At 41.2% G+C, this 25549-nt stretch overlaps 1 protein-coding gene across 7 annotated transcripts in view; it reads right to left on the reverse strand.

The window, feature by feature from the left end:
• CUX1 (cut like homeobox 1) overlaps nt 1–25549 on the reverse strand; it is a gene marked incomplete at both ends in the record, with an annotated part of 282299 nt that overhangs the window by 69628 nt on the left and 187122 nt on the right. For 4 of the 7 annotated variants that reach the window (XM_082008642.1, XM_082008645.1, XM_082008647.1 and 1 more), the window contains 5 exons: nt 5398–5494; nt 6527–6575; nt 11475–11533; nt 17329–17517; nt 20181–20285. In XM_082008642.1, coding sequence (XP_081864768.1) covers nt 5398–5494; nt 6527–6575; nt 11475–11533; nt 17329–17517; nt 20181–20285 — 499 coding nt within the window. Of the gene's footprint in view, nt 1–1068; nt 1171–2563; nt 2630–3635; nt 4308–5397; nt 5495–6526; nt 6576–11474; nt 11534–17328; nt 17518–20180; nt 20286–25549 lie in introns of all 7 variants that reach the window. The other 3 variants (XM_082008646.1, XM_082008644.1, XM_082008641.1) reach the window with 2 other exon arrangements.

The raw sequence follows: 25549 nt of genomic DNA on the forward strand, positions 1-25549 counted from the left end.
AATTAATATTTGAAAGGAAGGCTGAGATTCTCAGATGAAACATGCTATTGAACAACATGCTTGCAGTTTCCTGCACACAGCCCACATTTTCCTCTATGTAATCATTACTTGTATAAAGTCGTGTTATTTAAATTGTGTATTAACTAGTCTTTTATACTTTACCATGAGATTAGCTTAGTTTTCATTTAAAAAACAACTATCCAAAACTGTAAATCAGTATTAACTTGAAAAAAAACCACAGAAGTAGTGCACAGTACTCTCTACTTCAGCATTAGCCCTTCAGCAGTACTGGAAACTCTTTTAAGTCAGGAGGGCTGTGGAGCAGACAGAAATGTTAACTACGCAACAGCATACTACGAAAAATTAAACTTATCTCAGCCTAAAATCTTAAACTGATGATGTTTTTGGGAAAGAAAATGCTTTTTGGATTTGCCAGTTCATTCACTGAATACATTCTGTAATCAAAAATAAAGTTATGTAAAAGTTAGAACTGAGTTTGCCTATGTTATAATTTCAGTACATGATGTCCGCAGTACGATGGTACTATGTGACTGGTAATTGCTGGCTCGATCACGACCTTCACCCTGACAAATCCATTCAGTTCCCTCTCCCATGCAGTTTGTCCCTGGGGCTTGAGTTAGAAGAGAAGAGAAGGCAGGAGCCATTCCCTTTCCAAGGAGCAAACTGGTAGAAGAAAGGATTTTGTAGGTTCATCCCGCAGAGTGACTGCCTGCAGGGGTGGAGTGGTGTAGAGAAGGCAGAGCTCTGCTCTTGGAAAAAAAGGTGTTTAGAAATTTCACAGCGTTACTCCCCTGGGAGCAGGGCAGTGCAGAGCGGGCAGATCGCTGAGCAGAGACCCTGCCAAGCCGTGACACATGTAATCTTAACCTGGGCTGCCTTATGGACAGAAACAACTCCACTAAATTTAAAAAAAAAAAAATTAAAAAAAAAGCTTTTCAAGCCTACACTCCAGGTTTTTAGAATATAATTAACTGACCAGAAAGCTCATGGTAATTGTTTTAATTAAATTCTGAAATAAAAGGAGCAAGAGACAAAATGAGACCGTACCTGTTTTCTGTACTTGCAGCTCCCTTTTGGCTTGTTCGAGAATGGATTTGATGGCTTCATCAGAGCCAGTCTCTGTGGTTCGGATTCTTGTGGTTATATTACCTGAAGAGGAAAACGCAACTAATGACACTGGGAAAACTTTTATTTGTTTGGTTGTTCTTTTAACACAAAGACAGACAGTATATACTGAGATATTGCCAACACGACAGTTTACGTAGGACCTTTACCAATATTTACAACACCAAGAACGTACTTAATATAATAAAAGAAAAATATCCTAGTTGTGCAAAAGCCTGCCCGCTAGCTGCACTGGAACGATGAGAACACTGACATCATCAGAGGAAGAACTAGGTGGTCATATATTCCTTTTCTAGGATAACATATGTAGGTCTATTTTTTCCCCCCTTTTTTTTTTCTCTTTTTTTTCTTTTCTTCTTTTTTTCTTTTTTTTTTTTTTTGAGGGGGAGAGGAAACAGAAGGGAAAAGAACCAGAGGGGAAAGGAAGAAAGCTAAAAACATAGGATCAGGAATCATCTTAAAAATTGCATCAGCTGCTAGGCAAAGTAGGATGAGTATACATTCAGCCCAAAACAGAATTAAAAAGTAACTAGATAAAAATAATTTTTAACCTTCTAGAGGTTAATACATTAAGAGAAACAGTCATTTAAACGCAGAAACCATTTGAAGTACTCTCCAGCTAAGAGCTATTACTTGGTTGTTTCTTTTTTGGTTTTTTTTTTTTTAACCACTAAGAGGAAGAAAAAGAGGGAAAACTATGACTGTGAATGCTATTGCACTTAGCTGCATTTTTCATTATGAGATTGTAATTTGTAAGTGAGCTAGATAATTTCTGACTGGAGTGAAATACAAAGTTTTGGGGTTTTGTTTTTTCTTCTTCCTCTCGTTTTGCTAAAAGCAAAATTCTGCAACTAATCTATAATGAAGAAAATGTCCGTACTTCCTGTTCAGTGATCATTTACCGACCTGCTGTTCACGTGTCTTGTTATCTTTCTCATACACCATACTGACTTAAGTATCACACTAATTTAACGGCGTATTAAAGTGTATTTGTCAACGCAAGCCCCATGAGGAGAAAGAAGTAAATCTAGAGCAGAAGCAGTATGCGACTGATGTTGGATTATACGTTAACCGTGCAACTTTCTCCCTCCAAAATCACAAAAATAGCAAAGAGAGCATTTCAATAGATCTGATGATTTTATAAAGCCACTTCTATCACTTCTCTCTTTTTATCTGCGTACGCAGTGAGGTTGGGAGGGGAAAAAGTATCCAAACAGCGTTACGTTAGTACAGCAGCAGCAGAATTAGAAAAAGCGAAGTGTTCATCTAACCCATGGTTTGTTTTATACTTACTGTCTGTTTTTCTATCAGATTCCAGGCCAGAATCAAACTGCACAGTTTTAAGGAAACACACAGCTAAAGCACACTCCACTTCCTAGATATCGACTGCAAAGAAAAACACCTGCCTGTGACGTACCTTCAGACCCATTTCTTCGTTTCGGTACTTCCTGAAATAGTCTGTTCAGGTTCTGGCCTGGATTCTCTGTTGAAAAACAAGTTTGGTAAGAACAAAACAATCAGGGGATGGTCGCTCTGACATCACGGGCTGTGTGACATGAGAAGCTAGCAGCCTGTCTCTGAACGCGAGGGTTCGAGCTGTCCTCGCCCCCTCGAGCCTTTGTCTGAGCGCTGGAGGAGCTGGCTACTTTGGAAGAAGCAAGGCTGGCTGATTTGTTAATAAAGATTACAGCTACGTTCGGAAAGGAGATTAGACAGATATAAATAAATGTCTAGAGATACCAAAAATGAAGAGGTTAAAGATGGGCAGATAATCCCCTCAAGTACGATCATCAAAAGGAAGAACAGAACATAAATCTAACAGTGTGTGCTTTCGATTAAACAAAATCTAGGAAAATCCTGCCTGTCCTTTCCAATACTTCTTGACTGTAAACAACTTACTTTTCAGTTTCTCTAAATGTAAATCTCAGTCTTCGCTTATGATGAATCACAATGAAATGCACGTTCTAATGCATTTCTTAAAATCACTGCCTTAAATATGCAAAGCTGCTTTAAATTAGGATTGTTTCTTAATTGCTCGTCTCATGCATCACCTACGATATTTTGTCAAAACACTCTGGGGGGGAAAAAAAAATATCGCACAAGACACAACAAAAGTCTGGTCTCAGTAAACAACCCCAAATAAAAATTCTCAAGCACTTCTGAGGGCTGATACCCTTAGTAGCTACTGGCCCTTTTCAGTCTGTATTTCGCTCTGACGCGGAGCTATTGGGAAGTGAGGGATGTAAGCGTCCCTGCTGCTCGCTCCTGCTGACAAACACGAGTCAGCAGCTAAAAAAAGCATAAGCAAAGATACTAACCTGCTTGAGTGCCGAAAGCAGAGTTAGAAAGCCGTACTTTCTGCACCTGACATCTGACTCAGGTGAAAGCAGCAGCAATGCACGAACGGCCCCGTACAGGGCCGCTTCCCGCTTTCACCAGTTGTAACTAACAGGAAAACAGGGCAAGGCCCTCGGCCGGCGAGCGCTTACCTCTTTGTCTACCCTGGATGCTGCGAAGAGCCAAGATGTTCTGCTCGTCCGAGAGGAACTGCTTCATCTTATGAAATGGCTCCTTGCCTCTCACAGTCAGTTTATTCCATGGCTTTGGCCGGGCTAGTATCTCACTCACAGACCCTTGCGACAGTCCCAACACATAATGTCCAAATATCCGCTGTCCAATATTGTGCTTGATCAACTGCTCTTTCACCTGACGTGCAATTTCGGCCGTGTCTATCTCCTCGCCTTCAGAGATGCTCCCAGCACTTTCTGACTGGCTGGGAGACGGGGCCATGCCATTTACGTCCGGACTTTGTTGTAATGGACTTTGGGAAGATATGGAGTTTGTGCTGTAAGGACCTGTTGAAAAAATCATGCTTGTGCTTCCTGCTTCCTGCATTGCCTTGGAGTAGAAGGACTGCATTAGCTGTCGCTGGAGGAGAGAGTTTAGTGCAAATTTTCCTGTGGAGGCCAGGGGTAAGCTGGGGCTCGCCAGGGATGAGCTGAAAAAGTCTTGACTTAAACCCGTTGGTGAGAACTGGTGTGTACCATTAGTATTGGAAGCCTGCTCCCCCGCGTTGCGGAGCAACTGAGAAGGAGGGGAGGCCGGCAAGGTTGCAGGACGCTGACTCTCAGGCTGGTCTTTCCCTTTTCTCCTGGCTGACCCTACAAGGAAGGTCAAACATAATGCATTATGGGGGATCAAAGAGGGAAAAACCAAGATAAAAAAATGCAAAGTTTGCCCCGCAAAGGGAAAAAGTGCAGATTTACAAGGGCCAATGAAGTGGCGGTGGGATTTTTGTTTTTGTTTTGGTTTTGGTTTGTTTTCTTTGTTTGTTTTTCCATAATTGAAATTTTAATAAGCCAAACAAGGCCCCCAAAACAAACAACATGCATTTCATGTTTGCACCTTTCTTGTATGTTGCAGCCTGGAGAATCCCCCTTACAAACATTAAAACTAGAACAATTACATGAAGTGCAGTTATACATTTAAAATAAATGCAGTTACAGACAGCAAGTCTCTTTGTTGTCTCTCATTCAAGACATTATTCATTGGACCTGACTGAACCCAAATGCAGCAAACATTTACATTTTGGAACAAACCAATTTGAATAAAGGAATCACCGTTAGGTGGATGCACCAAGATCACTCAGTTAAAGTCATAAAACACTTCAGAATTCAGTAATCCCAGGGCCAGTGGCAACTTTTAACTTTCTTCCAGCTGCAAAAACCATAAGCATTCAAGTATCTGGAAATTCCATGACTTGCCATTTAAAAAATGTGCACGCAAGATGTAAAAAACCCACAATAGGAAAGCTAAACGGCAAACACGCTTTGCTAAAAAGAAAGTATTTTGTTTTTCCGAGCTGACCTGCTGGTAGTATATCTAAGTGTATCAGACAGGAAGATTATTGTGTTCTACATGCAAACATTTTGCATAACATTGTGTGTGGGGGAAGAGACTTCTGGTGCCACGGATGGATTTGTTCCCAAAACAGAAGACAGCCTCAAACGCTACCACTTGGTACATCTTGTAATGCCTCTCTTTCCTAGCCTTTAAAGACTCTCTGAGGTCTCCAAGTTTTATTTTATTATCCAGCCTATAAAACTGCAGAAATCAAACATTATTCAGTGTTCCTGTTGCCTCTTAATCTTTCTGCCATGCATTAGCTCAGACACTCATCTCTCACTCAGCCCTCCCTCCCTTTACAAGACAGCAAACAAACCAGAAGAGCCGAAAATTGTGTCAACCTACCACTCAGGTCACTATTTGTGATACGCAGCGTGGCATTCTCGGACTGCAAGGAGCGGTTCTTCTCCAGCAGCAGCACCTCCAGTGGTTTAGATGCATCCTAAAGAAAATCAAAGTGGGAGGTTTGTTTCTAAAAGCATTAAGAGTCTCACTCAGGCACTAAAAAGGATTTCAGAAGAAGAAAACAAGTGCTCATCTCTGCCACGAACGCAGCTAGGGAATTCACCATGCATACATTTGCAGGAATCGCTCAGTGCTCCTGCGTGAGCCATAGAAGAGATTCACTGTTTAATTTTAATTGTAAATCATTCATCAATTCTGTGTTACTTTAAAATGTGTAAATGTGTAATTTTCTTATTCCTACTTATTTTAAAATGGTACTGGCACGCTTTCGATTTCAAAGCTGTAGACTTGTTTTAACCTGATTAAAATAGGATTTAAGATTATATTATTTCTTCTAGGTCAATTGACCCAAGTTAAGCATTTCCTTGAAATGCTGCCTTTCAGCATAAACAGTTTGTTCAAAAATAAAATCACTCACAGAAACCTGCCATTTACCTTCCACTAAATATCTAACCCTTCATCATTAGAAAACGTCTTGAAAATTAATCCCAGTATATTGATACTGGGTTCAGATTTCAGAAACAGGAATTTAATTCGTAACCTTTAAACTTAAGCAAGATTAATTTGCTGGAATAGCAGAGCTTTGTCCTGCTTTCTCAGTACTCAAAGGTTTGTTTTCTTTTCTGAACATTATTTTCAAGGCTAACAAAGACCTAAAAATGCTAAAAACCTTGCTCAGCGTACTGTCAGTACAAAAAACACACAAATCTCAGCGCAGCTGTACACCAACTCTAGTATCTTTAAAAAACTCAACTTCACAACGTTATGGTTATCCACTCCAGCACAGCTGAAACGTCATTCTTTGTCCTTGACCACTTAAAAGAAATTAACAGGCAAAAAATGTTCAGTTCAGCTTTTTACATAAGAAAACATCAGGAAAACAACGATCAACCCGTATGTCTCAACATCAACAGGAAATTCTCCGTTCCAACACCAACGAACTGCAAGACAATTTTTTTGTTAATTAACTGAACTGCTGAAGTAAAGAAAACAAAAGTAGGTTCAGTACCTGCGCACCAGAGCTTTCAGATGGTGCAAACTCCATGGATTTCAATATACTGTGGAAGGCAGAAAAAAAAATTATTTTCTATTTCTTCTTTTCATAACAACTGCACTAATGAGCATTAACATTATCATTTCCTACTCTCCAGCAACACTTCAAGTGATAACAACTTTCCTTGCAGTGACACAGCCTCATAATGAATATAGAATAACTATTCAAACTAGTTATTGGATACGAAAATTTTCTCCAGCGTCATCTAAATCATTCCATATGCAATCCCACCAGGCCAGTTTAAAGCGTAAATTTAAAGGTTAATAAGGATATAACATTTTAAGCTGTCAAAAGCGATATAAATTTATCTGTGAAGCTTGAAGGGAATGAAAAAGTTGCAGCAAAGCAACAGAACAGGGGAATCGCCACCACAGTTACAGTACTTTATATAATATACACCAGCTCACATATCAAGGAAAATATGCACAAATAATCTTCCCAACCAAGACACTACAGGCTAAAAGGCAGTTTTTCATTTTAATAACCTCCTAGTTCTATGGCAAAGGGAAGACACAATGGCACAATATTTCTCAAGAAATATGAAAGATCCAAATATTTATAAGTACATTAAGAGAAGAATCTGATAGTCTCATTGTCAATATTTTATATAACTACTGAGCGGTCAAAGGACGTCTCCCTCCAAAGTCTTTCGGTTAGAGTTGTATCGTCTGGCAAATGCGAATCTTACAGGAATACAAACTTGTTACTATGCTCTGTCTTATAAATTTTTTTAAATAGGCCTGCTGCAGGTAGGACGTTAAGTTTCTCAGACTGAAGCAATAAATGATTTCAGCTTCTCTTTGTACAAAGACGCCATTCATTTGTTGAAGAAAAATACGTAAACAGATATAGATAGTGTTTATACAGCATTTTCCATGTATAAAGCACCAGGAACTTTGTGAAGCAGGGGGCATATGTTTAACCATGTATTAAATGTGGAAACTGGGTCAAAAAAAAGCAGAAGGTCAATATTAAGATGTAGGCACTAGTTCTGGATGCCACTAGGAGTCAGCCAGGCACCCAGCACTCATTAACTGCCGCAAACCATGTGGCGTCCAGCTCCTCTATAAATCTGTCTGCGCATTAATCCAGAATTAGATGCCCATTAAGTGGCACTCTGGAAATCAGTGGCCTCGGTGACTCATTCAAGATCACGCAAAGTCATAGCAAATGCAAGAAAAAAAAGTCATTCCGAGACAGAAACCTCATGTATTTTGCATCTGCGTGTACTCGATGCATACACTGTCGATTCTGACAGGCACTCTTACAAATACAGTAATTAATAAAATCACAAAATTCTGGCCATCAGTTTCATCATACGGCATCACTGGATGACACCTCTTGCCAGCAGAAATCGCTGTAGATTACAGCCATCATCTCATACAGAAGCACATAAAGTAATGCTGTTAAGACTCTGCTTAAGACCCTGCTTTACATGGGCGCAACAGCTCACCCGCACGCAAAAGTGCCTCTTTTCTGCTATTAATGGAGTCCTGGCAGTCAAGGAGAGCGGTTGTGCATTAATGGCTTGAGTTCTTAAAGACCGTGACATTATACTGACATCACAGGCACGTTTACTCAGGTTCCTATCACTGCTGAAAGCAAGCATTTCTTGGGACACCTCTTCAGAGGCACGGCTCTGCTACCAGGACTCCAAGGTGCTGGGGGAGATAAATATACAGAGACTCGTCTAGGAAAATCTCCAGTCACTGGCAGGTAACTGGTTTCATCCTTCTATGTATTCTGCAGGGTACAGCCTCTGAAAGGACAGCACGTAGTAATGTATGTCCTTGGGACGGTCAAATAAGGAGACCCATCTGAATTTAAAAATAAACAATTTGTAACAGCATTTATCTTGTGGCAAACTTCCCACGGCAAATCACAGGCGTTTCTCCCGTTTCGGTTCAGATCAGCAGCACACTTGCAGCACAAGTCTCCCAGTAATCCCCACTTACCGCGCTTGCGTTTGCCATGCAGAGCAGTCCTGGAGCATACCAACCGCGTTCCTTCTGGACGAGACTAAACCAAAAGCAGCCGCCCGCTCACGGAGGAGCACGCGTGACGTGCGCTGACCACTACCGTGCTGCCTACAGAACCAGACTGAAACTGGTCGGAAGTGCGAAGTACGTCTGAACGTAGTGTGTGCATCGGGTTCTCGGCACCGAAAGTCTGGCTTTAAAGCCCCGATCCTGTTGTGCCCTCCACTTCCACAGGCTGCTCTACCAATGCATTTTGGTTCTGAGCACCTGCTGCCTGCTGGGACCTTCAGAAAGTACCCTGAACCTTGCAGCAGCCGTGTTTTCCAGTGAGCTTGGAGCAGGCATGCGTATTCAAACCTCGGCTGGAAACTTACTGACCTCTGCCTACTTAAAGTGGATTCTTTGCTACCTGAAACAGCCTTCTGGCAATTTCACAGGTAATTTCCTATACATTTAGAACCCAAAATATACTAGAAACCTGGTTGATGGTATCTTGAATTGCCCTTGGAGGAATATTCACTATGTCAGGTTCATTTTTTCAAAAAATGTTAACATTAAACATGTCAAAAATGACTCTCTAAATGTGTCAGAAAAGAGACATTTTCCTCAGGAATATGAGGAGGCAAAATGTTTCCCCTTTGGATACCAGGAATATCTTTGCCCATGAGATCTTGACTCAGTCTTTTTGAAGGAATGATCTTGTGACTTGAATCTGCACATCTAAGACGACTTGAAAGATCTTACTCTAAAGCAAAGTGTGCATTGGGACAGCTCGACTTTCTGTTCCTATGATCCGACTGCAAAGGCAGGAGGGTTAGCACTGTCGTATTACTCGAGAGGGAACTGAAAGGACACAGAGAGCTCTCAGATCTCAAAAATAGTTTTAAAAGCCATTTGGCACAAAAGCCAATGCAGAAAGCAAGGAATTCTCACATCTCAGATCTTGACGCGGATCCAGTTAAGTTCCTCCAAGGTTAGAAATTGGCTGATTGAGATCCCTCAGCCTGGAATGCCTCTAACATCCTTGGGAGGATTAAGGAAAACACATCAGTGCCGAACAACTGAGAAGTTTATTCTCTTTCTTCATTACTGACAAGATACCTTTTTTCTTGGTGCGTATGCACGTTATGAGCAGCTCGTATTTGTCAGTGTTTCAGGGCACAAAGGCAGGCACAGTAGGATTCAGTCTAAGAGATACCAGATTTATAGCAATAGACTTGTCATCATTTCACTTCAGATCAGACTGTCACTCCCAGGTGATGCACTTTTAGATTTTGGCACATCTTCTGGACCATTTGGGAGCAGAGAGGGTGGCATGAATGAGCTGCTGTGACGATGCAGCATTGCACACATCTGCAGTGCTCTCAGAGAGGTTCTTAGTCCCCTGCACCACCCAGCAGCACGGCGTGTGAACCCCAGGCCACCCACCAGCTAGCCAAAGCCAGCCTGCCCAGACAAAGAAATGTTACCCACAAATTAGGGGGATATAAAAGCTGTAACAGCCAGCAGAACCATGAGTTAATGTACTGGCACCCAACAAGGGCCACTTCCCGGAGATTCTCCCATCTATTTCACCGCAGGCTCATCTCGAAATAACAGGAGCAGGCAGCAGCACTATATGAAGACTCCTGTGTCATGGCTTCTCCTGGACCTCTTACTTGCCCTCAGGTAAATCAGTGTTGTAAAAAATAAAAAACCCCAGGCATTACTGCCAGGAATACAGGGATCTAAATGAGTTTCGTATCTAAAGTAAAGGCATTAAACCAGGTAGGATTTAAAACTCATTTGTTGTTTCAGTACCTTCACATTTAGTAACTCCTGTAGCAAAGTGGAAGGTTGTGGCTTAATTCCCAGCCACTACTTTACACCTGAGGGCATAAACTGGCTGAAATCTGAAGGTGCATTTCCTTAACTCAGAAGAGAACATGGACGTATCTACCTGTATCACTAAAACGATGAAGCTTTTTTGAGACCAGTTAATATTCAGACATAATGACCAAAGAAATGGACAAGTCATTTCGCTTGACTGAAACCATATACCTACATCAGCGCGTGCTGCAGCTGGCAGCGAACCAGAACCGCAGCCAGTGTGGCTTGAATATAACAGCACCAGAGGCTGGGCAGTCACTGGGCTTGCAAAACCAAACCTGCTTTCCGTATTCTCCAGGGACGTGTAAACAAAAGCACATGACTACCAGCCTCATCTGAAATACCTCATTAAGCAAGGTAACATTTTTTCAGTCTTCTTAAAATACACACAAAAATGCCAGAATGATGAAAGAAGAGATGGAGTTTCTTGCAGTTATTTAAACCTTGACACTAAACATATTTCTAGTCAAAAAACTTCTCTTCTGAACCTGACAGCTTATCTTGTTATAGTTTAAAATGAGGCTCTTTTAAGTCTCCTAAAAAAAACCTTGAAAGGGGAAGAGGCTATATGCGGCTTTAGTTTAAAACCACAATATATTAGCAAAAATATACAGTGAAACAAGCACAGCATTAAAATGGTAAAGTGCTGAACACTGGCTCACAAAGGCATAGAAAAGGCATTATGGCCAAAGGCCCTGCATTAAATTCCTGGTCCATATTAGATTCAGCTGTTGGCTGGGGATTTTTAAAGAGTGGTCCACCTAAAATACCATGGATTTTCAAACTTTTTACCCTTGGTGGATGATTGTTTTAGCGCCTTTTCTTCATGGACACTTGCATTATTTGCCATTGCAATACTCTGCTGCAGCAAAAAGGAGTACTCTTGAGACAGCAGTCACACTGGTTCTGGATGCAATTTTTGCCAATATTCCCGATTTCCCCGTCTTTGTGGTTTTGACTGAATTCTTTATTGTTCCAAGAACATTGTGGCTTCATTTAACAAGCATTGTTGAACTACAGTTTGTGAAAAAATTATGTAAGCATTTAACACTTACTTTAATTCTTTCTTAACCTCTTCATAATCAGCCTGTCCTTTCAGTTTTTCTTCCAGTTGCTTTAAAAGAAAGAACATGGATTTAATTATTTAGATTTTTTTCTGCAGGCTTTCAATATCATCTTTAAATTATTCCATATATACAGCAGCGCACAAGTGAGTGTTAATGACTCATACCTAATTTACATATATTAGAAAACAAACTATAACCAATTCAACGTAAACACAATTATACCTGACTCTTCCTTTGTTTATGGAGTGCCAAGCATTACAGAATTCAGTAGGTCCCAATTTGGCTGTTTGCAATGTCACTGTCACGTGTGCAATAAAGAGATTGGGGAAGAAGGTATTAAAAATGGGGCAGCTACAATTTTTACGCAACTGAAAAATGGAGTAAACAAGCAGGATGCTTTGGCACATACTGTATTCTTAATACGACAGTCCTTGATAACCTTATCCACATGAAAAAAAAGACTGAAGAAGTTGTTGTTGACTGGAACACCTTAGGCTTGTAAGACTTCTACAATGCCTCATGCCCAAGCAAAACAGCTGTACCAAGTCGTTTTACAAGCATTACTTATAGCAATAACTGATATGATTACACACCAGAGACGAAACATTGAGACCAACTCAACAGGTCTTTTTGCTCAGGTATGCCTGACCTGGGGCAGTCTCAATGGCTTCTCTTCGGTGTGAAGATGCCACAAACGTTGAAACAAACCTCCTAAGACAATCCATAACGCAATGCCACACATTTGGACCTTACCCAAGAGCCCCTGCTCCCAACAACAGTGTTCATCACTACAGGATAAATGCTTCAGGCGGCCTAAAACATAGTGATACATAATTGATGCCGTTATGTTGCTTGCAGAAGCCACATTAATTTCCCACTAATAATTTCTTTGCTTAGTGCAGGCACACCTGATCTAAGCAAAGAAAAAACAGAACTTGCTGGCTTCCAACTTCCATGGCTAAGTTCAGGCTAGCTCTGCTTCACTTCATTTTTGGTGTTAAAATTGGCACAGAATCCCAAAGGTCACAGGAAACAGAAATAACACAAGGATGTACTACCCTCAAAGACAGAGCACCTACTTCGGAAAGGAAAGGAATATATGACAAGAAAAGGAAAAATAGGGCTACATGTCCAGGAGAGGCTGCCTTCAGTGGAGAACTGAATTCAAGAAGATCCTACACCCACTCCTGCACGCCTCGTTTGGACACGGGGGGAAGGCAGGGAAGGGCTGCTGTGAACTTGGATCATTTTAGCAAACGTGTTTATAACGCAGCCCCATGAAGTCCTGCACCAGCAGTTACGGGGGTGTGAACGGCAGGCCTGGGACAGACAAACAATTCAAAGTGGGAACCTCTTAACCATCCTGTCCTCCCACGTAAGCCAGTGTGTAGATACCACCCATCTCAAAGCTATCCAATGGGTACAAGCAGCAACCCTAAACACCATGTAATACAGCACCCACAGAGTAGTGAGTCCATCATCTGAGCCATCTTAGTAATTTAAATGAGGCTTCTTCAGATGACAACAGCAGTACGATGGGACTTTGTTGGACTTCCAGCTATTCTGCCATCTTTTAAAGGGTTTCCCATCACATCCTTTCCAGCTTACGCATTGCTGACATTTCTGCCTTGCTATTAGTACATATACTAAAACAGTGACAAAGTGGACATCCACGTTATCAACATACAGTCCTCTTAAATTCCTCTTCCTGCTTTTTGATACCATAATCCACAATCACTGCTGACAAGAGGCATCTCCCAGCAGTAATCCACGGGCCCTGCTCTGGCAGCTGCTCAACAAGCAGCTCTTAATGGATCACCACCACCGGCTGTCGCAGGAAAGCAGAGACAGTTGTTAAGTGTGGAATTTGCGCTCTATGGGACATTGATGAAATGAGCAGCCTCTTAAAAGGTCTTCTGTCCTAGCATCCTTAGCCTTCAGTAACTTGTGCAGTCATTCAGACTGTGTTAAAAAGGAAAAAAAAAAAAAGTCCATTTGAGCGAAATCGATTTTTTTCACCTGGAAAAATACAGGGCAAGTTTCAGTCATTTCTTCTGACATGTCTTGCCTTACCAAATTCCAGTTACTAACTGGAATTATAGGGAGTACCAATTTAGCTTTCTAGAGCAGACCCAGTGCTACAGGTATTTTGGCCCTGCTAAAAAACCCTGTACTGATGTAACCAGGAAAATCCTGGTTGATGTGACTAGGGAAATCCTACAAATGTTAAAGACGCTGGAGGTTTTGATAACGACCAACACGTGCTGAAATCTCATTATACAAATGTACTATGTAATTCCAGGGCCCAAGGTGTCACTTCAGTTCTCCTAGTTTTGAGGAGGGCCAGCTACAACGTGCCACAAGTTCAAGCAGCTTTTCGAGCTACAGCTCAACACTGAGCAAAATGCAGTTGCTGCAACAAGGAATCCAGCCAGGCTTTTGAACGCAGCAGATCAGGCTCAGTGAGACTGCGGAGGGGTCTTTAAATGAAACCAGTGAGCCAGAGGGCCCTCCGTACTGGTAAGGCGGCTCAGCATCATGACGGACAGCTCAGACAACTTGAAAACTCAATGCAGGCAATGGGAGGACCTCGCTGAACCACACGACATCTTTCAGCTCTCCTCGGCCGTGTTACTCTGCCGGCTGCTTCCAACTGCTTTTTGCTGCTCTGCAGCTTAAAGTGAAGATACTGCTACAATCCACCTCTTCCTTAGCTCTGTGTCTGGTAACATTTTTGACTCTACAGCAGATTAGTGTTTACAGTAGGTGTAACTGGCTATTTACACTAGTCCTCAGTATAAAAAGTGCCGGAATAAATTGAAAACAAGTAATATCCTGGATTAATGTTAGTTACTTATGCAAAAGTATGCTAAGAAAAAAGATCTTTGTAGAAACAGATAGAAAATACAGAAAAGCTAACGACCCTCATTTTAATGCAATCTGTATTAAATGCAATTATGTGTAGGGATATGCTATACCCTGAAAGTATTTCTGGAAATTTTAGGTACAAAACAGTTTTAAAAAAAACCCAAAAAAGGTTGACAGAATGAAGCTGTTTCGGACTCTCAGGTACTTGTATGCTGTTATAGCAGTATGGCAACCAGCAATCTTTTACTTTGAATTGTATAAAAACCCACGTACATCCATCATTCCCAAGTACCTAATATAGAGATTGTTGCCATGGAAAATCTGCACCTCAACGTATACTTTACTAAACAATATAAACTAAACAACTGAGAATGCAATGCCTGTATATAAGCAGACCATTTAGGCACTTGGCATCTTCCCAGTCGACGACTCTTTTAAAATGTATTAGTATGGTAATTGTCTCAAAAGAACCCTGTAAAATGCACAGAACATGGTATAACAAAGGTTCAAGCTGTGAGACAATCTGGAGGAACTAATATCTTGCACTAAATATCAACCTGGTTAATTCAGACAAAATATATTCTAACGTGCTCCCACACACAAAGTACAGGGAGCCAGAGGACAGAAGGAATGGACTGGTGGCATTTCTGCACACTACATTTGCAAATATTCCATGTTAAGGAATTGTCTTGCATTTGTTGTACAAAAGACCCCATGCTGGAGCATGCATAGTCTGGGTCCCCTCTTATGTTATTTAAAAAAATTAAAATCATCAGTGTATTATTAACAGAAGTGTCTTAGGTAAAACAGTATGGGCTGTGTTAAGAGGCTTAAACCATTACAAGAACCCTATTGGACTAATGTCGTTGTTTAGTTTAGAGCGATAAACTAAGCCGCCCGTATTTAATTAACCTAGATTATTTGATGTATCTCTTTGCTAAGTAGCACTGTTGTATTTTAACTGTGTAGCAGCAAAGCTCTAACTCCCAGCAATAAAGGGTTAATATAATTACAGTTAGAAAAGTCTTGTTACTAGAGGACATGTTTTGATTATTAGATCAGATGAAGATAAAGAAGCTGTAATTTTGAAAGTATTTCTGTATTGTTTCATTAAGTCATAGAGTATTAAAGAATTCCCCCAAGATATGGTCTGAGAACACTGCTTTAATTTATGAAACTGTGATTCATTTTTTGTGGAGGCAACCATTACAATCTCAGTTATTTTAGAAGCAATTCCTCTATAATCAAACATGAGATCAACACATCACCATTGAGATTTGGTTCTTTGTACAACAGATCTCAGACACAGGTCTTCCCAGCACTTTGGGGTAAAAGTATGTATTTTGAAATATTTTTATAGTGCAACAAATAGGGTTAAAGAGGGTTGAAAAGATTAAAACTTTATCAATAGAGTCATTGCATCAGACACTAGCAACAGGAACCTAACTACAGAGCATTAGCTGGGCAAGCCTATGAGAAAATGGAAGGAGATTACTGAAATGAAAATCAAAGACTTGCTCTGTCATTTCTATGATCCTATTCTCTTTGAAGTTAATGGCTAAACTAATACAGACCTCACCAGGAACATGCTTTATTCCCAGAAAATCTGTGAAGTGCAGGGACTCAAGATATTTTCTATCAGGCTTTATGAAAAAATAAAGAGATCCCATAGCATGGGCGTAGCTAGCAAAATGTGTCCCTCAAAACCAGGCCAGCTCCTTCTTCCCTCATTAAGAGCGGTGCCCACATGGTGACAAACGGGCAGAGAGCGATACCGGCGATATAAGAACGTAATAGGTTTCCTTTGCTCTACTGTATTTTCATAAAAATTCTGCAAGGCTGACTTAAAACATGCAGAAAGCATAGTGAATGCAACACTTTGTCTTTCATGCCTAACAGGTATTTGTCCACATAAATTATGCTGCACCAGAGCAAAACTAGTAACCACTAAAAAATGTCAGAATTAGAACAATTTGTAAGAGTTTCAATTGCACATTAAATCATTCTGATAGAGGAAAGCTACCCACGCCGCAGTCAGAGCTAAGTGGGTACTATCAGCCTTCTGCTTTCAAAAAACTCTCAGACTATAAAACCTGCAAAACTATGAAGTCTTTAATGGAATAGATAAATTTATCTTGTTTACACTTTGAAGCTCATAGATGGTAGAACAATGAAAGAGAAAGGAGTTACAGAGAACTGATTCATAACACATGTCAGGAAACATTTCTCATGCTTACTGATAGATCAAAACTGTGTGGGCTAGCGCCCAAAGAAAGTAAAGCTGCTGAAGCAGAAGGTGAAAGGGTCACTCACAAAATTTTTAAATGTTTCTTCTGCTTTTAGTGCAGTGCTACTTGTATGCAAATAAGTATAGGACTGAACCGCTAATTATAAATGGGAATTACTGTGCAGCAAATACACAGTTAAAAAAATAATTAAACGGTTATTAAGACTAAAAAGCTTTCTCTCTGTGTCTTGATTTTACTGTTTTTCTGCTCTGAATGATATGCTTCCCTTTTCCAGTGGAGAGAACTGGAGGGAGTAGCAGGTAAATTCAAAGATAGACCATATCACAATAAACATTCCTGGTAAATCTGCAATACCGATCACTGGAGTGGGAATTAAAAGTTTTAAAACCTAAGGAGGATCTTCTGTGCCTTTTCAGTTCAGCTATTTCACTACATATCCATGGTAAATGTATGCTGGGTTTTGTTGCTGGTTTTAATTCTAAAGGCAGCCACGTTCTGCAAAAACAACTTTCAAAACAATGAGAACTAGGTAAATTACATTTCAACAAAATCGTGATCACTTAGAATGAAATGTCACAGAAACCGGAATTCAACAGCACATCCTGAAGAAGTCAATGGCTTTTATGGTGCCTCTCAGAACCACAGAAAACTTAAGTCAGTAAAACCCAATATTGGTACGTCATTTATATCCTTCAAAAGCCGCTGAGCACAGAACCGAGCCTTACTTTAAGCGTGCTGTTCTTGGCGGTCAGCTGCTGCTCCAGCTGTGAGATTTGGCTGCTGGAGTTCTCCCGCAGCTTGGTGAGGCTGCCCTGGAGTCTCTGGACATCTTCTACAAGCTGGGCGATTTCCCGCTCCTTCGCAGCCAGTTCTACTTCCAAGCTGGACCGCGTTAGCACCTCGATGGCCTGCTCCTAATGTGAAAAAAAAAATCAGACCACATAAATAAAAAAGGCAACAAGCTTGAATTCAGGGCAGCGCGGTAAGGCCCGAGCATGGCATCGGGTGGCATGAGAGACAGAAATAATCTCTAAATTTGGGACTTCTGTGATTGACTGTGTGAATCTGGAAGATGAACCCTTCTACTGCCCAGGACAGCTCCTTGGTAGAACAGCGACAATGGAGAGAATAAATGTCCCTATTTCATAAGCGTACTGGAAAGACGCAGCCATGAAAGTAAAGGCATTCTATTTACATCTATTTATTATTAATAGTCCAAATGCTTTGACAACTATGAAAATCTGTGCTTACAAAATACTAATCAGATAAAATATTCTGAAGTAACGGAGCAGAATATCTTAATCAGGAACGGCAGAGTCATGTGCCTTTGGCTCTTCCTATGCATGCCACACGTTCCAGGCAAAATTGTAAAAAATTGCCCCAAAGTGCTACTTCCAATGAACTTGCTCCTTCCATGAAAATCGTTTGCTGTTAACATTACTGCTAGCATCTGAAGCCTCTCCTTCATGGGGATGAAGATGGAAGTGACAGTTGTTAAGACAAGGCCATTCTCCCTGTGGTCTCCACTTCCAGAAATTCCCTTTCCTAAACCAGGGTATTTCATCTTCCCATTTCCCACAGTTGCAAAATCTATCCTCAAGCCTGAAACTTCCTCACTAGATTGACTTTCCAGCAGGACAAGAAACAAGAGAGGACAGAGAAGTTAAGAAGGTAGGATCTATTCAAAAAAGACAATACAGACTAGTTGTACTATCTCTTTTGCCTCCTTTTGTGTTAAGAGATCAACAGCTATAATGCATCGGAGAGCTCTGAACCTCTCTCCCGTGAAGAACGTAAGGAAATCCTTGTGCAGATCTGGGGAGCACGAGGCAGCCCAAGGATGAACGCATGTTCCATTAAAAAGCCTAAAACGTGTCTTACAAAGGTTAATGGCTGTTCCTTAGAAAACACCAGTGAAGTAGGAAAGAATCCATTTACCAAGAGAGATCACGATCGTAAGCATTATACCAAAGACCCTACGGTGAGAGAGCTGAAAATTCAACCCACCAATGCTGTCACCCAAGCACCTTCCTTACAATTCAAGACGGTATTGCAGCAGATTAAAATATACTCCATACCCTCTTTTCTGCAAAATATAGGCACAACAAAATACCTTTTCCATATCTTCTAAACATTTAGCTTGATTCTCGGTGACTACATACCATTGTATCTCACAGAAAGCTACATGTACGAACAGCAGTTAACAACGCTCTCCTATTACACTGAATTATACTTTTAACTTGAAAAACCCTCTAATTTGCTTGCATGAAACATCACAAGTTGTATAATCATCTGCTGCTTGTGCCTATTGAGACTAGAACATCGAGTCTGAAATAAGATAGATAATGATCATTTTCATCCTGCAGTAGTTGTCATATTAAATATAAATGAAGTGCAGAAGTACTATTAAATACAAGAAAGACCTAATGTTAAAATAATGATAAGACTAGGACACAAGATAGGAAGAGGCAGGTAATTCAGAGTTACAAGTGATATTCAGGCTTTTTTAGTTTTTTATTTTTTGTTTTGCAGCCTGCTTGTCTATCTTTTGACTTCTCTGAGAAAATACTGGGTCGTATTAATAGACAACCAAACCAATCTGGAGGACTTACAGTTTGTTACTCATTCCCTGCAAATGCATCTTAAAGGCAACCACGTGTTTTTCCGATATCAGTGTCAAGCACGTATATGGCTCGCAAGAAAAAAAGCAATATAAGGAGCGTGATTTCTTCTGTTTGTTAAATCTGCTGTTTAGAAGTAGACTAAATTTCACTTAATTGCACAGTTACATTAAATACTCCTATTTCTCCTTTGGCAAACAAAAATCAAAATAATCTGTCTGCTGATCTGTGATACCTGTTAACCCGGGACCAGCTGGAGTCCTGTAATAGCACTCTGTGCCTGCAAGGTCCGACCAGCAGAGTCAGAGCTACCAACCTCCCCGAACAGCAGGGTTTGCTTTATTTAGACACACACAGTGAAGGCAACAACCAGCCAAACCTTTAGGAGTAGAGATCTTCTCAATCTTCTAAGCTTCTTTTATTGGGTTTACAGGTGAATTTATTTCTAGTTCCTCTCACAGCCCACACGCTAAGTAACAAGACGCAGAAATGGGCAGGCAGCAGGTCCCTGCTAATGCAGCCAACTCTGGGCAAAGTTGGTCCCCTCAGTCTGGAGCTCCATGCCTCTGCTGTGCCCTGCAGGCGGCATGTGCTGATAGCCCACCCGCACTCTGCTATACCACATTGCTGCCTTTGTTTTTCCTCTGCTGACGCTCCTGCCAACGCGAAATCATTTCTGAGAGTTGCTGCTATCCAGCTGGACCGGCAGCCACGGAGAGTTATGGATCCCCAGCCCAGTCATCACGGGGCAGAGTGACCTCTGTCCTTCCCATGGTCTTCTGCAGCCACCAACCCCCTCCGAAGTTTAACCAAACTGCAATCCCAAAGGAACGCGGTTCCATTTCAGTTAAAATACTACTCCGAACAGGTATTTTTATAGCTGTGAGCATAAATTGAAAGAGCTGTACTGCAGGAATGTCAGAAACCTGTAAGAGTCAGTAAATATTTTCTCTCACCACATCAGGTGCCTTCTGGATCTGCGTAGCAAGTTGGAGAGATTTGTTAGCTGATGAGAGCTGCTCCCTTAAGGTCTCTGCCTCTCTCTGAGCCACCTCTGCCCTCTGAAGGAAATGAAAAGGGGTGAAGAGAGAAAGTACATTCAGTTTAACAACTGACAATTATTACAAGAACATTCATCAATTCATGCCTGACTGAATATAATTGATTTTCCTAAACACTCAACCTAATAAATGTTAGAAAAAAACATAGAATGTGATGGATTTTTATTTTAAACAGTACAAGGAAGAAATAATTGAGCGATTATGACAGTAATTTAACGCTAGGAGCAAGGAATCCCCTGCTGATACTAATGCTGCGGCCCACTGAATTTCCCAGACTGAATAAATACAAGTGGAAATGGAGTCTTTTTATTCAATTTCTTTCTATTCTCATAGACCAAGCAGATTTTATTGCAAGGTTCCTCATGGGAACAATTCTCACGGGTAAATGCTGAATTAAAAGATATTCTGACCATTCTCTCTAACACACATACAATGTTGTGGGCTCTTTCTTCAGTAATTATTTCCCCAAAACATGAATTGTTAGATTCTGTTCTTTCAGCAGGTCTATTTATTCAACAATATTTAACCCTAAACTGACAATTTTGCACAGATCAGTTACCAACTGTTCAGGATTTATGCAATATCTGATAAGCCCGTGACTTGGCTACCAGACAAAATTCCCATACCAATACTGAATAATAACAGAAAGCAGAAAGGCAGAATTATGAGGAAAGATTGTCTGTACAGGAGTTTGGGTAGAGACAGATGGATCAGTAACTTCAGGCAATAAATAGCAGCAAAGTCCTTTCCATAACTGCGTATAAGCTTCTGTTAAGAAAGCGGAACAAAACCTGGTTGTTTTTACAGTGTATACTCCTCCTGGTCAGACTTTCTTCCCTCTTCTGTAAAAATCTGTTTTATTTTTATAAAACCACATTGCCTACTTACTTGAGTAATGACCGCTTTTCACCTGGGCTACTCCATGCAAATCATGCTGCACTTTCAGCAGAAAATAGCTAAAATAATTTTCTACCTCCAATCCCAAAACATATCACCAACTCTTCCAAACCCATGAACTACCACCAACCAAGGCCAAAACTCTTCTTGACCAACTTTTGCTCTCATGGGTCCCTTCCTTTATTGAATAATAAATTCAATTTTAAGCCACCGAAGCTGCCATATTTCGGTGCGCCAGACTCCCTGCCATCCCAGCTAATCCTTTTGAAAACCGAAGTCATCTAAAAGAGCAAATATAAAACCTATAACCCTGTGTGTGTGCGTGGTCTTAGACTTACTAGTTAAAGCACGGACTGTCTGCATGTTTAATCAATCGGTAAACTAACAGCAATCAAATACTAAATGCATCACCTGTGCTATTTGCTCACAACGGTATATTAAATGATTTTGCATAGGTTCTACAGCTGTAATTAAAATGTAATTGTAAAAAGTATGGTAACATGGCTCTAATAATCATGGGACACAACCTATTCTGTGCGTGAAAAAATGGTAGCAGCATTAAAAAGGCACAAAAAGAGAAAGTTTACGTTGTTTATGCAGCTGGATAATATTAGGACAAAAAAATGAGCTAACAATACAGATTGAGATAAATTATTTTCTTGCACTTTATTAGATGTGGATGTACATATATTGATCTAATAACCGCTAAACAACTCCAGCAAAGCAGGACAAGTTACTACACTGTGGCACTCGCTCTTGCATCTACTGCTGTATAAGTAATGGGTTTTGCAGCCTTAAGCAATTCTGCTGATGGCTTCCATTCACAGCAGCATTGTTTTGAGAATCTATTCAGCTTGCATGCAAGCAAACCACAGAGGATATTTCTAATAGATGTTACATCTGCATATACAGTAAGCTGTCAGCTGCCCTTTCTGCACAGCCTCCCCAGCCAATTCAGAACACCTGTTGTAATCCTGCGAATAATATTAGACAAGATTTCATACTATGCATTGTTAAAAATACATCAACGGAAACTTTGGGCAATTCTGTTTGGGAAATACTGGTCAATTTTTCTTTTCTCTTCCAGAATGGAAGCTTTTTAGAGCCAGAATTACAGATGTGTTCAGTGCCTGGAAAGCACTTTTGGGTGCCATTGCAATATAAATTATAAATTACGCATAAAAACCTGTTAAAAGAATGGTACAGTTTCAAAACTAAGCACTCAGAAGTTTTGAAAAGCCAACCCCGAGGCCGTGGGTATGTTCGACCACCCCTTGTGTGCAGGGCTTTGGGAGGCAGGCTGGAACCGCGCAGTAACATGCTTTTTTTCCGACGAGACCCCCTGCTTCATTCAACTCTCGGGATGAATGTCGCTCGATGAATGAGTATTTCGCTTTGTCCTGCTTGTTCTGTGTGTGACCTCTGCGGTTGATTTACTGCAAACTAATCCCACCCTCCTCTGCGATAGCATTAATCGCTTCCTCTGGTCTCCACCACCAAAGGATCTAAGTGCTTCAGAAGCGTTAATGAAGGCACTGGCACAACCCCCGTTTTGAGCTATCCGGGTTCCCCGAGCCCCCAGCGTATTTCCATTCGGGCGCCGCGCACGGTGGCGTCAACCACAACCTCGCCGTGCGGCACGGGCTGCGCTTGGCCGTTTCTCACCCGCTCGCCTGCACCTGAGACCCCGCACAGCGGCTGCGGCGCCGCTGCCTTGCAGAAGCCTCTGGTTTTGCCCCTCTGACTCCTACCCCTCTCTGTTTGCCACTTTGTCCCCTTTCCAACTCATTCTGGCCACCGGAAGCACCGTTTTGGTCTTCTCTGAGCTTCACGGTGCCTTTAGCTTCAGGTAGGCAAAAGCAAGCTCGTACCTCGCACAAACTTCTAGAATTAAGTCTTACCCCCACGATTTCCTCCTTTCCTCTTCCTTGTTGCTTCTTCTCCAAAGGTCCTCGCAGCAGCCCCGTCCCAGTCCTTCTCCTCCCTCCCTCCCCGCCACGAAGCCCCTCTCCGCTCGTCGCTCTCCGTGCTCTCACGCCGGCGTTGCCCGTCTCCCCGTCGCGGCAGGGGCAGCCTGGGGGAGCGTCTCCCCTCCCAGTGCTCCCCGTCAAAGTGGCACTGAACCTTACGTTACAACCCAGAGAAGAAAAACCTGGCTGGTTAACGTTCACCCAGCCGGCGCAGTGATAGACCGTAGCGTGCTTGGGACAGGCACGGACATCAAAGCTGCCAAATTCAAACCAGATTCTGTTGAGTTCGTGTGAACTCGGGTTTTTTTCAGGCGCTTATAGGCTGGCCAAACTTGGGGCTTTTTTTTTTCCTGTTGCTACTTGAAGCAACAGAAGATACAACCCTGAGAAAAAGGCAAACCCTCCCTCATCAAGTGCCAAGCCCCTTCTCTTAAGTATGGGCACAGCAGGCTCCTCACCAGAGCAGCGAGAACAACTCGTAACATGTGGGGAAAACTGGATTTTTTTCCCTAATCTTGTACTTAGAAATGGTTGAACAATTTTTCCTGACATAAGAAAAGAGAGTGCAGCCAGAGACAGACGCCCAGTATGGAAAATGGCTAAAACCTAGCAATCTTGCACAACTTGGAGCCACTGGAAAGTTCACGCAACCTTCTCTTTGTGTGAAACTACCCCACTTTGGCTAAGAAATACGTATGCCATAGTACAGTTGCTTGTCATCAGCCAGTGCTCAAACTCTTGGTTTCTCACTTCCAAATTTACAATGCACAGCATAGAAAAATCATGATGACCAGTGACAGTCACACTACTGGCCTTGGTAGAGATCGTGCAAATCCAGCATTGTCTAAAAATGCTATTTTTCTCGATAGCTCATACAATTCCTCCTCATTTCCATACCGCTGTTTTTCCAGCATAGAGACACCTCCCTGGTAACAAAAGATTTCAAAATACTTTCATTCTCCTTAATGCAGAATGTAAATATTGTACTGTTCACAGTGAAGCCAGTAGGTCATGATCGTAATGCTGCCGTGTGCTTTCCAATTAAAAAAAAAAAAAAAAGCCTTACACAATATATCCAGTTTAAATTATTCTTATTGTTTCCTGACAAGATAATGAATAGCATGAACTGAGTGCTCTTGTACTTAAAGTAAAATGTTAATTTGATCAAAGACCAGTGGTGTGAATAGCAAAATGAGATACTTACAAGCAAAAAAGTGTAACCTTTCCCTTAAAGTTCCACCAGCCAAACTATATTTCCTTATTACATGCTAAATTCAGTGCTATACGTGGCAAAATCTTCCTGTGGGCTAGGAGTATATATTATCACAAGTAATTCTGCTGAAGTTAATGAGCCCGGTTATGGCAGTAATCACCATGCTTGGTTTTAAGCGCTTGAAGCTGACATTCTTACTTGCAAGCTGCTGCAAAAGCTACGTTCTCAGAGTATGAGATCAGTTAAAGCACACTGGTTCAATGTGCTTTAATTTTCTGACTTTTGAGATACAAAAATTTATTTTAAAACCTTTAAACAACCCTAGCTTTCACAGAACAACAGCAAGGTTATCAGAAAATCTGTGACATGAAAGACTCTTCAGGGCTCTGGCACCTATTTTTTCCAGCAATGGAGAATTAAATGAAAAAAAGGAAAAAAAAAGTCCAAGAAACAGAAGAGGTTGGGTTGTCTTCGTTCTTGTCTTCAGGCTACTGCACTTTCCTTTGTACATTGAAAGGCTGCCAGATAAATGTATTCCCAACTGAAAGCCAAGCATTTAGAGGAAACTCCTGTGTTTGTATGAAAATAGTATTAACCATATTTTGCCTTTATACAGCTCTTCTCCGTGCAAGGATCGCAATGCACTTTATAAAGTAAATGTTATTATTCCCATTCTACAGATAGTGAAATCACAGGATTAAGTGAATGACGTCATCTGCTATAAAATGGCGTAACTTCGCTGAATGCAGCGGGGCTATAGCACGCCACGACAGCAGAGGATTGTTCATTGCAAAGGGAGTCAGAAATGAAAAGCAAATACTCTGGCGGTATCTGCGTTAGTCTTGGTGCAGATGAAGGACTCATGACAAGATGAATACCTTTCTTCGTGGAACCATAAAATCAAGGACTGCCTTGTCACGGGTTTTGTTACCACTGGCAGGTCAGAGCAAAGCCCTTGTTGCATTTATGTCGCTAAGTGAAAGAGGAGAATTTATTCCATCTGCTGCTCAAAACCATACATATTTTATAGCAATCTCACTTAGTGGGAATATCTTTTCAAACCATTTTCCAATGTGATTTGTTAGAGATAGGAAGGTACCATAATCAATGAAATAAAACAATAATCTTGAGAACAGCATTTCCGCTAAAATGTCCTGGTGAGGTTTTCCTTCTACTTCTATAGC

This window comes from Phaethon aethereus (genome assembly GCF_964289735.1).
Source record: "Phaethon aethereus genome assembly, chromosome: 19".
NCBI classification, from domain to species: domain Eukaryota; kingdom Metazoa; phylum Chordata; class Aves; order Phaethontiformes; family Phaethontidae; genus Phaethon; species Phaethon aethereus.